Source organism: Amblyraja radiata, chromosome 7 (assembly GCF_010909765.2).
Source record: "Amblyraja radiata isolate CabotCenter1 chromosome 7, sAmbRad1.1.pri, whole genome shotgun sequence".
In the NCBI taxonomy this organism is placed as follows: domain Eukaryota; kingdom Metazoa; phylum Chordata; class Chondrichthyes; order Rajiformes; family Rajidae; genus Amblyraja; species Amblyraja radiata.
In genome coordinates this window covers 6,069,675-6,082,772 of record NC_045962.1, presented here as the reverse complement: position 1 = coordinate 6,082,772, position 13,098 = coordinate 6,069,675, and the positions used below count along the sequence as shown (strand labels likewise).

The 13,098-nt window shown below is 44.1% G+C and overlaps 1 protein-coding gene across 3 annotated transcripts in view; it reads left to right on the top strand.

The window, feature by feature from the left end:
- The window catches only part of carf (calcium responsive transcription factor), a 90,416-nt gene extending 82,247 nt beyond the window's left edge, over nt 1-8,169 (top strand). For all 3 annotated transcript variants that reach the window (XM_033023617.1, XM_033023615.1, XM_033023616.1), the window contains one exon: nt 6,206-8,169. In XM_033023617.1, the coding sequence (XP_032879508.1) occupies nt 6,206-6,232 (27 nt within the window). In that variant the 3' untranslated portion in view covers nt 6,233-8,169. The remainder of the gene's footprint in view (nt 1-6,205) is intronic.
- The last annotated feature ends 4,929 nt before the right edge of the window (nt 8,170-13,098 follow it).

Below are 13,098 nucleotides of genomic sequence, written 5' to 3'. Positions count from 1 at the left end.
CCTGTCCCACTTAGGAAACCTGAACGGAAACCTCCGGAGACTTAATAACTTTGTCATTGTGAGTGTGAAACTCTCTAGCACCCTTTGCCCCACTGGCAAAATTGTCTTGATATTAGTTTTCTACAAGACAACGTTTTGCCCCTGTCCCACTTAGGAAACCTGAACGGAAACCTCCGGAGACTGCGCCCCACCCAAGGTTTCCGTGCGGTTCCCGGAGGTTGCAGGTGGTTGCCGGAGAGGGAGACTGACAAAAACCTCCGGGAACCGCATGGAAATCTTGGGTGGGGCGCAAAGTCTCCGGAGGTTTCCGTTCAGGTTTCCTAAGTGGGACAGGGGCAAAACGTTGTCTTGTAGAAAACTAATATCAAGACAATTCTGTCAGTGGGGCAAAGGGTGCTAGAGAGTTTCACACTCACAATTACAAAGTTATTTTTTCGTTAGGATTTTCAGTAATACAGGGCTCTCGCTTAACTTTTTTTCCCTGTCGCCAGCCGGGCAACCTTGACAGCTTTTTAGGGTGCCAAATGACATTTTAGGTGGTCATTTAAGACGGTTTGCATGACGCGTGTGATAATGTGCTCGGACGAAGTACGTAGTTACCAGTCGGAATTATGCTCAATGAAGCATTCACATATTATGTTCAAGAAGGAACTGCAGATGCTGGAAAATCGAAGCGAGACAAAAGTGCTGGAGTAACTCAGCAGGTGCAGCAGCATCTATGGAGCGAAGGAAATAGGCAACGTTTCAGGCTGAAACCCATCAGTCTGAAGAAGGGTTTCGACCCGAAACGTTGCCTGTTTCCTTCGCTCCATAGATGCTGCTGCATCCGCTGAGTTTCTCCAGCACTTTTGTCTACATTCACATAATATTTCTGCTTCAAATAACTCACAAACCAAACATATTCACCAATCATGACATGATATATACCACAATGACATACAGCAAAATTATAATACAATATCTTAATTCTTTTTACACGTTGCAATTAATGCAATTTCTATTAGTTCTTTCCACTTCCAAACAAAAATGTGGTTGGATTAATCAGCATATGATCAACCTGTGTCAATAAATCCAGGACCTTGATAACATATATGCTTAACCATGCACACTACAGATTGATGCAAGCATGTTTTCTGTGAAGGACCGAAAATTACCATGACATGGCTTGGGTCGTTATTGCTATTGGTATAGAAACACTCTGGCTTCCCACATAATTTATCCATAACAAAATATACAGGTTGCAAGGAAATTTCTAAAGGCATTTTATGATAATAGCTGTTAAAACCGACTATACCCATCTGACAGGTTAAGCATTAGACTAACTGACAAGAGATGGCCAAAGGACATAACTGCAGCAAATGTTATTTTGGTAATATGTTTAAAGGAGTCAAAACAAATAATAACATTGGGAATTAAAACACATTTGATTGCATTCCGTTATCTAACATAGTCAATGTTCGCTCTGAAGACCATGTGGGGGGGGGGGGGGGGGGTTGAGAAGGCAATCAGTGCGGAATGGATGGTTTGAAGCAGGTGAATTAGTACGTGTTGGTTGGAGTATGTAAAATTGTGAGGGGAGAGCACGGTGATGTCAGAGGTGTTGAATGCGGGGGATCATTACAGGATGGATGGGGGGGGGGGAGATCAGTACAGGATGAATGGGAGGTTCAGTACAGGATGAATGGGGGGGATCAGTACAGGATGAATGGGGGGGGGGGTCAGGACAGTGGATCGGAGGGTCTGTGCAGGATGAATGGGGGATCACTACAGGATGAATGAGGGGATCAGTATTGGATGCATGAGGGGATCAGCACAGGATGAATGAGGGATCAGTAAAAGATGAATGGGGAGATCACTACAGGATGGATGGGGGGATTGGTGCAGGGTAAATGGAGGGTGGATCAGTACGGGATGAATGGGAGGATTCGTGCAGTATGAATGGGGGGCGAAGTGCAGGGTGGATGGGAAGGGGGGTCAGTACAGGATGAATTGGGGGACCAGTGTTAGATGGATGGGGGGGGGGGGAGGGGCGGTGGCAGGGGAATCAATGCGAGGTGGGTAGGGTGATGAATAGATTGGGGGGGGGTGGTAGATGGGGAGGGGAGCACAGGGGATGTCAGTGAGGACAATAGAGGAGGGAATGGGGATCAGTGCTGGATGGAGAGGCGGGGTCCCAGGATAAGAGGGGTGGAGGGGGCGTACAAGAGAGAGAGAGAGAGAGGGGGGGGGGGTGGAGGGGCAGAGGAGGTGGGGAGGAAGGAACATCAGCGCTCCTCGGACAATATCGCCAGCTGCCTTGGCCGTCCCTGTCCAACGCCAAAGTGCCGCCGCCTCCTCGCCACCGCCTCCCCTCCTCCAGCCGACAGGAAGGTGCGAGGCCGAGCGGTGCAGCTCAAAGGTCCTATAGCTATAGGGTCTTTGGTTCAGATGCTTCAGACGGTGGAAGGAGACCTCCCTCTCCCTCCTCCAGGTCTTGGCGTGCGAGAGGGGTTGTTTTGAAAGCACCGTTAACGGATTTGCAGGCAGCGGCCGTTATCAGGACAATAGCGGCCATTGCTTGCCAATCCGCCAACGGCGCTTTCAAAACAACCCCTCTCGCACGCCGTGGCCGGGAGGAGGGAGGGAGAGGGAGGTCTCCTTCCACCGGGCGGGGTGCGGGAGGAGGAGGCGGTGGAGCCGCTGTCGCAGCCGCTGTTGCCGCTGTTCGGGGCCCGTCATTCACTCCGACCCTTCGTCACCACGCACCTAGTATCTTTGCCCCGCAATCAAAGATATTAGAGGAATTCAGCTGCCGACACGAAACGTCACGTTCCTATTCTCCAGAGATGCTACCTGACCCAGTTACTCCAGTTTTTTGTGTCTATCGATATAAACCAGTATTTGCGTGCCAAGCCGGGCAAAATGAGTCGGCGTTTAGGTTGCCCGGCGGCACTTTGGGTGGTCAATGGCACCCGGGCAACCGCTAATTTCGAGCCCTGTAATAGCAATAACATAACTTTTGGTACTGCAAGCTAAAATATTAAATGTTGTATATTCCATTATTTAATTGAGGTTCATTGGCCAATTGTTAATAATAGCAATTGATTGTTAACTTCAATGGCCATCTGCAGCTAAAATAACAGCTATGTTCTTGAGAGACAATAGTAGCTTATTATTGCAGGGAGGTTAAATGGAAACAGTATTTTTTCTTTATTGTTCAAATCCAAGACAAATTGTTTTCTGTTTGTCAATTTCCAAAGTAACTTTTAAGTGGTTCACTAGCTTCTGATTGTGTTATAACCAGTTTGACCCATGTAATATAAATATTTTCCCCTAATTCATCACTCGTTATATCTAATCTATGGAAACACACGTTATAGCAGAACTATCTGTTACATATCTGTTGTGCTGCTGCAAGTAAGAATTCATTGTTCTGTTTCGGGACATATGACAATAGAACACACTTGACTCTTGAACTACCTGCACAAAGTAGGTCATCCATTCTAGTGCTCTTTTACAATATGACAAAAAAAAAATTTTAAAAGCTGATTACCTAATTGTCAAGGTATTTTAATGGCTGTTGTAGAGAAGAAACCTTTTATCATTTTGTCATGAGTTACATTTGAGTTCTGAAGAAGGGTCTCGACCCGAAATGTCACCCACTCCTTCTCTCCTGAGATGCTGCCTGTCCCGCTGAGTTACTCCAACAGTTTGTGTCTACCTTCGATATAAACCAGCATCTGCAGTTCTTCCCTGCACAGTTAAATGTGAGTGTTGGTTACAGTGAAGTGAAATATTTCCCCTCCATTTCCAATTCTCAGAGGATGGGATATTTACCTTGACTTTCCACAGCTGATTTCAACCCATTCCCTCATGCAACACTCCTGGAAAATTGCTGTCCAAGATAACTTTAACCCCTTTATTTGTCATACAGGTTCACTGATGATATACTGCAGACTATAAGCCCTAAATAATGGTAAATCAAAAAACTCTGGAGATTGAACATTTGATATAATGCTGGAAATATTCAGCATGTTCATAAGTTCTAGGAACAGAATTTGGAAAGATAGTTTACAACACGTTATTACTAACTACATTATTGTTAGGCCGTTGTTTGAAAATATAACTCTACTGCTTTGGAACCACAGAATTTGTCTTTTTGCAGCAAGTATCATTCACCTTCATGAATCTCGCAATATGCTAAAATCAAGTAAATGTATCCAATCACTTCAGCTTCATGTGATACGTCAAGTTAGTTTACAACACATTGTCAGTAATTACTTTATAGTTAGATGCCATAGATTGAAAAATAACTACTGCTTTGAAAACATTGAATTTGAAAAAGCACTGCTGTTTGCAGCAAGCAGCATTCTGTTCCATGAATTTTGCAATAACTTTTCAGGGCAGGGTGCTACAATCAAATTAATGACTCCCATTGATTAAGCTTCATGAGGTATATCAGAAGAGTTAGATTACAACGCGTTATTATTAGTTTTTATTTAAATGCTGTTTGAAAAATAATACTAGTGCTTTGTAAACATTGAATTACACTGTGGCAAGCAATATTCATTTCCATGAGTCCTGTATTAACTTTTGAGGGTGAGGTGCAATAATCAAACAATTAACTCAAATTGATTCAGTTCATGTGATATATTAGGAAAGTTAGTTTACAACACGTTAACACTACATTATTGTTAGAGGCCATTGTTTGAAAAATAACCTACTGATTTGGAAACACAGCTTATATTCGGCCCATCGTTTACTCCGTCATTCAATCATGGGTGCTTTATCCTTCCTTCTCAACCCCACTGTCCATCCTTCACCCCATAACCCCTGATGCCCTTCCTAATCAAGAATCTGTCAATCTCTGCCTTTAAAATATGCATTGTCTTGGCCTCCACAGCCGTCTGTGGCAATGGATTCCACAGATTCACCACCCTCTGACCAAAGAAATTCTTCCTCGTCTCCTTTCTAAAGGTACGTCCTTTTATTCTGAGGCTATGGCATCTAGTCCTAGATTCTCCCACTAGTGGAAACATCCCTTCCACATGCACTCTATCCAGGTCTTTCACTATTCGGTAATTTTTGATGAGGTCCTCCCTTATGCTTCTAAACTCCAGCGAGTACAGGCCCAGTGCCGTCAAATGGTCATCATATGTTAACCCATTCATTCCTGGGATCATTCTTGTAAACCTCCTCTGGACCCTCTCCAATGCCAGCACATCATTCCTCAGATATGGGGCACAAAACTGCTCACAATATTCCAAATGCGGTCTGACCAGTGCCTTATAAAGCCTCAGCATTACATCCCTGTTTTTGTATTCTAGTTCTCTCTAAATAAATGCAAGCATTGCATTCGCCTTCCTTACTACCAATTAAATTAGTGCAATTAAATGATTACAAATTAGCCTCTTGGGAATCCTGCACCAGCATTCCCAAGCAAAGATCCTATAGCAAGCAAGATAGTGCACTCGACGAAAAAGACGTAGTAGGGTCATAGGTAGATTCATGGGTAATCTTCGGCCCCATTTCCGTAACCGGCTTCCTTTTCCGCACTCGTATCTTTGCTTTGGCCATGGCGTCCACATCTACTAGTGTTGCATACTGCTCTGCTGTAAACTGCTTCAAGATCTTTGGAAGCGACGGCGCTGAGGCGGCGGTACTGGCGGCAAGGCTGCAAGGCTGTGGCCCAGCACCGCTCCTCACCCCAGCCCCAACCCCAACCCTACCCGGCCCGAAAAGGCTGACATTCCGCTCCATAGCATACTAATTTTAGTCAGCCCATTGGTTTTAGCAGGACTGCACTATCTTGCTTGCTGTAGGATCTTTGCTCCCAAGTCCCTTTGCACCTCCGATTTCTGAATTCTCCCCATTTAGAAAATAGTTATTCCTACTTTATTCCTACTTACAAAATGAATGACTCCACACTTTGCTATACTGTATTCAACCAGGTCTGTTAGTGTCTGGAAAGTAAAATGAACAATGATAAGAGTCATTGACCATAAACATTTAACTCTGCTTCTCTGTCTGCAGATGCTGCCTGACCTGCTGAATATTTTCACCATTTCCTTTTTTTTTAATGTCCTATATATGAAATTGTATCCATAAAACAAATTTGAATTGTTTCCCGATCCCTCTGGAAAAAAATGTATAGTACTTAACTTATTGTTGGCTTGATGGATGGATGATATTACTTACTCTGTATTTCTTTCCAATGTAATTCTAGCCCATGACAGTTATATTCGCCAAGTGAAAGAGGAGTGTGAAGATGGGATTCTGCCTGCACCTGAGCCCCGCATGCGTGAAATAGCTAGACCAGGAGACTGAAGATCTTCATACACTCCATGTGTGCAACCAAAGAATCAGCTGGTACCCATTGCTCAACATTATCCTGGCATGGGGAGACTCCTGAGCTATCACGGAACAGGGAAGGTCCTGGTTTCAGACACAGATCAGGTTAAAGCTTTGCTTCCATTCAAGTAGCAGGGACATGTTTGCCTGTTTCACAAGATTGGAATTCTAAAAAGAGAAATTTGTTAAATGCATGGACCTCCTGCTCAATCTTCTCCAGAATCAAAAGTTGGGGCAGCTGAACATTTAAAAAAAAAAGGCTGCTTAAAGAAATCTTATGTTTTTGATGGTCAATATCCTTTCGTGAAATATCAGGAAATACAGGTAACAGATTACATTGTGCAGCTCAGTATTTACCAACTGGTTTTGGAGCCTGTGCCAGCAACATGAATGATCATCCTAAGTACTGGTTTCTACTACAAGGCTGCTGCAATTTGATTGAAGGTTCTTATGCTCTCACTGCTCATCAGTGTTAACTATTGCTATTTCTGGTGCTGGTGCCAGATATATGCTGAAAAGACAACATGAACCTTAAAGGCATGCCAGATCTGATCAGACTATAATATATTTATTCTGAAAATGTTTCAGCAGGCGTTATCCTGGCAAATATGGACCGATTTTATATTGGCTAATGGTTTGTTTGGTATTAGAGATGGAGGCAGAATTGAAGTCTTTTGTTTTATTTTCAAAATTATACAGAAGAAGCCTCTCAGGATTACAATGCAGGCATCGTGCTGGCAGAGCTTGGAAATGGGAGGGTTTTCACCGTGGGACTGACAGCCGCCAGTGTGTTACTATCAGAAGGCATTCTTCCAAAACCTGTAATATGAATGAATGTCTTGCAGCAACTTCCTATGTTCTTGTTCCCTGCCAATGACAGTCCACATTATGTTTTGAAAAACCTGCTCATAGCATGAATAGCAGGGATCCTAAAATCTAAATTATTATATTAACATTATTTCTTTTAACATTTGATTTAAAGGGAGATATGCTGCATTTGAAGATTACTCTGAGTTTTTATACTGTTGGTAGGTGTGGAAGCTTGTGAGAGAAATGTGGTTCTTCGCCATGCATACCGGTGTGATTACAATGCTATGTAATAAGGAGATGGCCTCTGGCCAGACTTTGGGTAAAGCCCTTGCAATCACATATTTTACATTCAGGCCTTCAGTTATTGATGAACAACATAAGTGCAATCGTGGCAAAAATACCACCAAAAGTTTTCACATTTTTTGTGCTGTGGGTCTCTTTAGTGTTGAGAGGCAGAGAATTACCCCAAGCCTTTATGTTGGTTATATTTGATGATAATTCATTTCAATATCTAATTAACTCCAAAAAATTAAAATGTGTATTTATCTTTAGATGCCACAGGCAATCATATTTAAAATGTGCCCTTTATTTTTGGGAAGCCTTATAGATCGTCAGAACAGATACAAACTTTTTTTAAAAGAAAAACAAATTAAGATGAGGAAAGTGTGCCTCATGAGGAGAGGATTCAATGTTTGAATCAGTGAAACATCTTTGGTGGTAAAACCGATTCCATTGCTGTGAAACAAGTAGAATGAGTTTTTCAGCCAAAGAAGGACCAACTGTTGCTGTGCCTACTTTTTAGCAAGCTAACTGGGAACTGCCAATATACTCTATCCCTATTTTAATATGGGCATTAGGAGGATTAATTGTGTTTTCTGATTACACATATCTACCTGATATGAGTCATTTAAAAAGTACACTTGCTGCAGTGAAGTTTGATCACAGATAATATTCAGTCATCAGTGTTTGCAGAAGATTGCATTGTTTACAGAAGTAAAATAATTCAAATAAAGCCACTTTTAAATGTAATTTCTCTGTGTGGAGAACAGTTGTGTTTTTATTGAGAATGGATAAGAGAAAGTGTTGTACAAAACTTATACAGGTACTACTTTTATGATGCATCACACTGTTTCATGATGAGAGCTTTGGCTGTTTAGTTGTTTTTAATGCTGGAAGGCTTGGCATTGAATTTTCTTGCAACCAAATTATATTGACACATCTCTGCACATTACCATTGTTTTTTTTTAAATAAATGGTGCATTAAAGTTGTTTAGCACCCAAATTGTTCCATCTGTGGGAATGAATGCAGCCTGCTAAATGTGCAGCTGAATTTCCCACAGGTGATGCAGTTAGCCACAATGGGACTCCAGTTGATCAGTGTAACTCACAAGCTGCTATATCAGAAGGGATCCAAAAGATGATGAGGTGTTTGTGGGAAAAGGAATGAAAGAGAGGAGAGGGAGTGAACATATCCCTTCATGGAAACCTGAAGATCCACCATTCCTTTCTGTTGATGGGGTGTCCGGAGACCACCCAGAGGCGTACCTTGTAGAGATAACCTCCAACAGCATCACTGGAACGCATGAACCCTAAAGGGGCTGTCCCACTGCGACGACTTAATTGGCGAGTTTAGGAGAGTTTGAAAAAGTGTCATGTTGAAGACCTCCTTGGACTACGTGGAAGACCTCCTTGGACCTCCTTCGACTATGTTGAAGACTAGCTTCGGGAAAATTGGACACCGAATAGTGGAGTGAAGACGATCTCCTTCGACGTCCCTTTGACTATGTTGAAGACTATCTACGACTACCTTCGATTACCTTTGACTGACTAACATGCCGATCTACGACCTACCTCGACTAAACCGAGTTTTTAAAAAAATCAATTTTTTTCCATGGCGACCTTTTTTTACTCGCGGGCATTTTTCAGCATGTTGAAAAATACACCGCGACGTAGCTGAGGCCTTGAGTACGTGGGGACTACACTCGAGCATGATGGAGAGTTTCAAAGATCTAGGACCTCGTGTCGACCATGCTGCGAGTATGCTTCGAGGGCAAACTCGTCTGAATTCGCGGATTAGGTCGCCGCAGTGGGACAGCCCCATAACACTACACTTGCTAAATCTGCTGCTTTAACCTCACTTCACCTTTTAATTGGAAAAACATAGTCAAATAATTAACATCACAAGTTTCAACAGGATCATGGATGAAAACAAAGTAAATCTGAGCAAGTGTTTCCATTGATGGCAATATACTTATGAAAATAGTGGGCACAGTGGCGTAGCGGTAGAGCTGCTGCCTTACAGCAACAGAAACCCGGGTTTGATCCCGACTACGGGTGCTGTCTGTACGGTGTTTGTACGTTCTCCCCGTGCCCTGCATAGGTTTTCACTGAGATCTTTGGTTTCCTCCCACACTCCAAAGATGTACAGGTTTGTAAGTTAATTGGCTTGGTTATAAATGCAAAAATGTCCCTAATGTATGTAGGGTAGTGTTAATGTGCGGGGATCGCTGGTCGTTGCCGACTTGGCGGGACGAAGGGCCTGTTTCTTTAAACTAAAATTCTGTGCACGTCGGGATGACATTCCAAGAAATTGACCCAGTGACAAAACGATGATATGAATTTCCAGTGGCTCTGCTTTTGTTTTCCATATCGTAGAATAAATAGCTGGAAATGCAAAGGTCAGACAATATCTGTGAAGAAAGAGACAATAGGTGCAGGAGTAGGCCTTCGAGCCAGCACCGCCATTCAATGTGACCATGTCATCCACAATCAGTACCCCGTTCCTGCCTTCTTCCCATATCTCCCGACTCCGCTATCCTTAAGAGCCCTATCTAGCTCTCTTGAAAGTATCCAGAGAACCAGCCTCCACCGCTCTCTGAGGCAGAGAATTCCACAGACTCACAACTCTCTGTGTGGAAAAAGTGTTTCCTCATCGCCGTTCTAAATGGCTTACCCCTTATTCTTACACTGTGGCCCCTAGTTCTGGACTCCACTAATATCGGGAACACGTCTCCTGCCTCTAGCGTGTCCAAACCCTTAATAATCTTATATGTTTCAATAAGAACCCCTCTCATCCTTCTAAATTCCAGAGTACACAAGCCCAGCCGCTCCATTCTCTCAGCATTTGACAGTCCCGCCATCCTGGGAATTAACCTTGTGAACCTACGCTGCACTCCCTCAATAGCAAGAATGTCCTTCCTCAAACTCGGAGACCAAAACTGCACACAATATTCCAGGTGTGGTCTCACTAGGGTCCTGTACAACTGCAGAAGGACCTCTGCTCCTACACTCAACTCCTCTTGTTAGGAAGGCCAACATGCCATTCACTTTCTTCACTGCCTGCTGTACCTGCATGCTTACTTTCATTGATTGATGAACAAGGACCCCCAGATCCCATTGTACTTCCCCTTTCCCCAACTTGACACCATTTAGATAATAATCTGCCTTCCTGTTTTTGCTACCAAAGTGGATAACCTCATATTTATCCACATTAAACTGCATTTGCCATGCATCTGCCCACTCACCCAACCTGTCCAAGTCACCCTGCTTTCTCATAGCATCCTCCTCACAGTTCACACTGCCACCCAGCTTTGTGTCATCTGCAAATTTGCTAAAGTTACTTGTAATCCCTTCGTCTAAATCATTGTAAATAGCTGCGTTCCCAGCACCGAGCCTTGCGAAACTCCACTAGTCACTGCCTGCCATTCTGAAAGGGACCCGTTAATCCCTACTCTTTGTTTCCTGTCTGCCAACCAATTTTCTATCCATGTCAGCACTCTACCCCCAAAACCATGTGCCTTAATTTTGCCCAGTTGTGAATGCTTTCTGAAAGTCCAGGTACACTACATCCACTGGCTCTCGTCCATTTTTCTGGTTACATCCTCAAAAAATTCCAAAAGATTAGTCAAGCATGATTTCCCATGCGTAAATCCATGCTGACTGACCGATCCTGTTAATGCTATCCAAATGTGCTGCTATTTCATCTTTTATGATTGACTCCTGCAACTTCCCCACCACCTATGTCAGGCTAACTGGTCTAAAGAGCTAGCTGTTCTGATCAATAACCTTTAAGTTAACTTATTTTTTGCTGAAGGATGTATCTGGAAATGGCTAATAACATCTATATGATCTCCCTACCTCTCAATCCTAGGATTGCCAATGCTGCATTTTAAAGCAAGGGTCTATATATTCATGTGGGAAGGAACCACCAGATGCTGGTATACACCAAAGATAGACACAATATGCAGGAGTAAATCAAAGGGTCAGGCAGCATCTCCGGAGCGAAGGAATGTGTGACGTTTCGGATCGGGACGCTTCTTCAGAGTGAAAGTCGGGAGAGGGAAACGAGAGATATGAAAGGGTCAGGTGTGAAAACGACAGATCAAAGCAGACGATAAGGAAATGTAGAATGGTTCATTGTTAACTGAGGGGAAGGTGACAAGGAGGCATACAATCAGTAAAGTTAATCTTAAGGACAGTGAAACTAGTCGGAGAACTAGAGTGGTGGAGGGACAGAGAGAGAAAGCAAGGCTTACTTGAAGCTAGAGAAATCAACTTGGGTGGTCACAGTGGCGCAGCGGTAGAGTTGCTGCCTTACAACGAATTTAGCGCCGGAGACCCTGCTTCGATCTCGACTACAGCTGCTGTCTGTATGGAGTTTGTACATTCTCCCCGTGACCTGCGTGGGTTTTCTCCGAGATATTCGGTTTCCTCCCACACTTCAAAGACGTACAGGTTTGTAGGTTAATTGGCTTGGTAAATGTAAAAATTGTCCCTTGTGGGTGTAGGATAATGTTAATGTGCGGGGATCGCTGGTCGGCGCGGACACGGTGGTCCGAAGGGCCTGTTTCTGCGCAGTATCTCTAAACTAAACTGGGTTGTAAGCTGCCCAAGTGAAATATGAGGTGCTCCAATTTGCGTTGGGCCTCATTCTAACAATGGAGGAGTCCCAGGACAGAAAGGTCAGTATGGGAATAGGAGGGGGAGTTAAAGTGTTTAGTAACAGGGAGAGCACATAGGCCGAGGTGAAATCAGTAGAAACGTTCAGCGAAACGATCGTCTCACTAATAGGAGTCCACACCTGGGACAGCGGATACAGTAGATGAGGTGCAAGTGAACTTCTTCCTCACTAGAAAGGAATGTCGGGGTCCTTGGACGGAGTCAAGAGAGGAGGAATAGGGATAAGTGTTGCATCTCTTGTGCTTGCAGGGAAAAATACCTGGAGAAGGGGTGGTTTGGGTGGGAAGTGATGAGTTAACCAGGGAGTTGCGAAGGGAACCGTCTCTGCGGAAAGAGGTGGAGATGGGAAGATGTGACTCGTGGTGGGATCCTGTTGGAGGTGGCGAAAATGTCGCTGGATTATGTGCTGTTTGCGATGGCTGTTGGAGTGATGGAGTGAAAGGTAAGGACTCGGGGTGGGGGAAGCAAGGACGGAGCTGCGGGATACCGAAGAGACATGAGTGAGGATCTCATCTATGATAGAAGATGGGAACCCCCGTTCCCAAAAGAATAATTAGATGGCCTGGTATGGAACACCTCATCTTGGGTGCAGATGAAGGAATTGGGAGTAGGGGATGGAGTCTCAGAGGGCGGTGGAGGCATGTTCTCTGGATGCTTTCAAGAGAGAGCTCGATAGGGCTCTTAAAAATAACGGAGTCAGGGGATATGGGGAGAAGGCAGGAACTGATTGGGGATGATCAGCCACGATCACATTGAATGGCGGTGCTGGCTCGAAGGGCCAAATGGCCTCCTCCTGCACCTATTGAGTCTGCAGTAGGCAGGGTGGGAAGAAGTGTAGCTGTGGGAGTCAGTGGGTTTCTAATAGACGTCAGTCGATGGGCTATCTCCTGTGATGGAGACTGGGATCAAGAAAGGGCCAAAGGGGAGGGAGGTATCGGAGGTGCTTCATGTGAATTTGAGTGCAGGATGGAAACTGGTGGTGAGGTGATGGTCCATGAG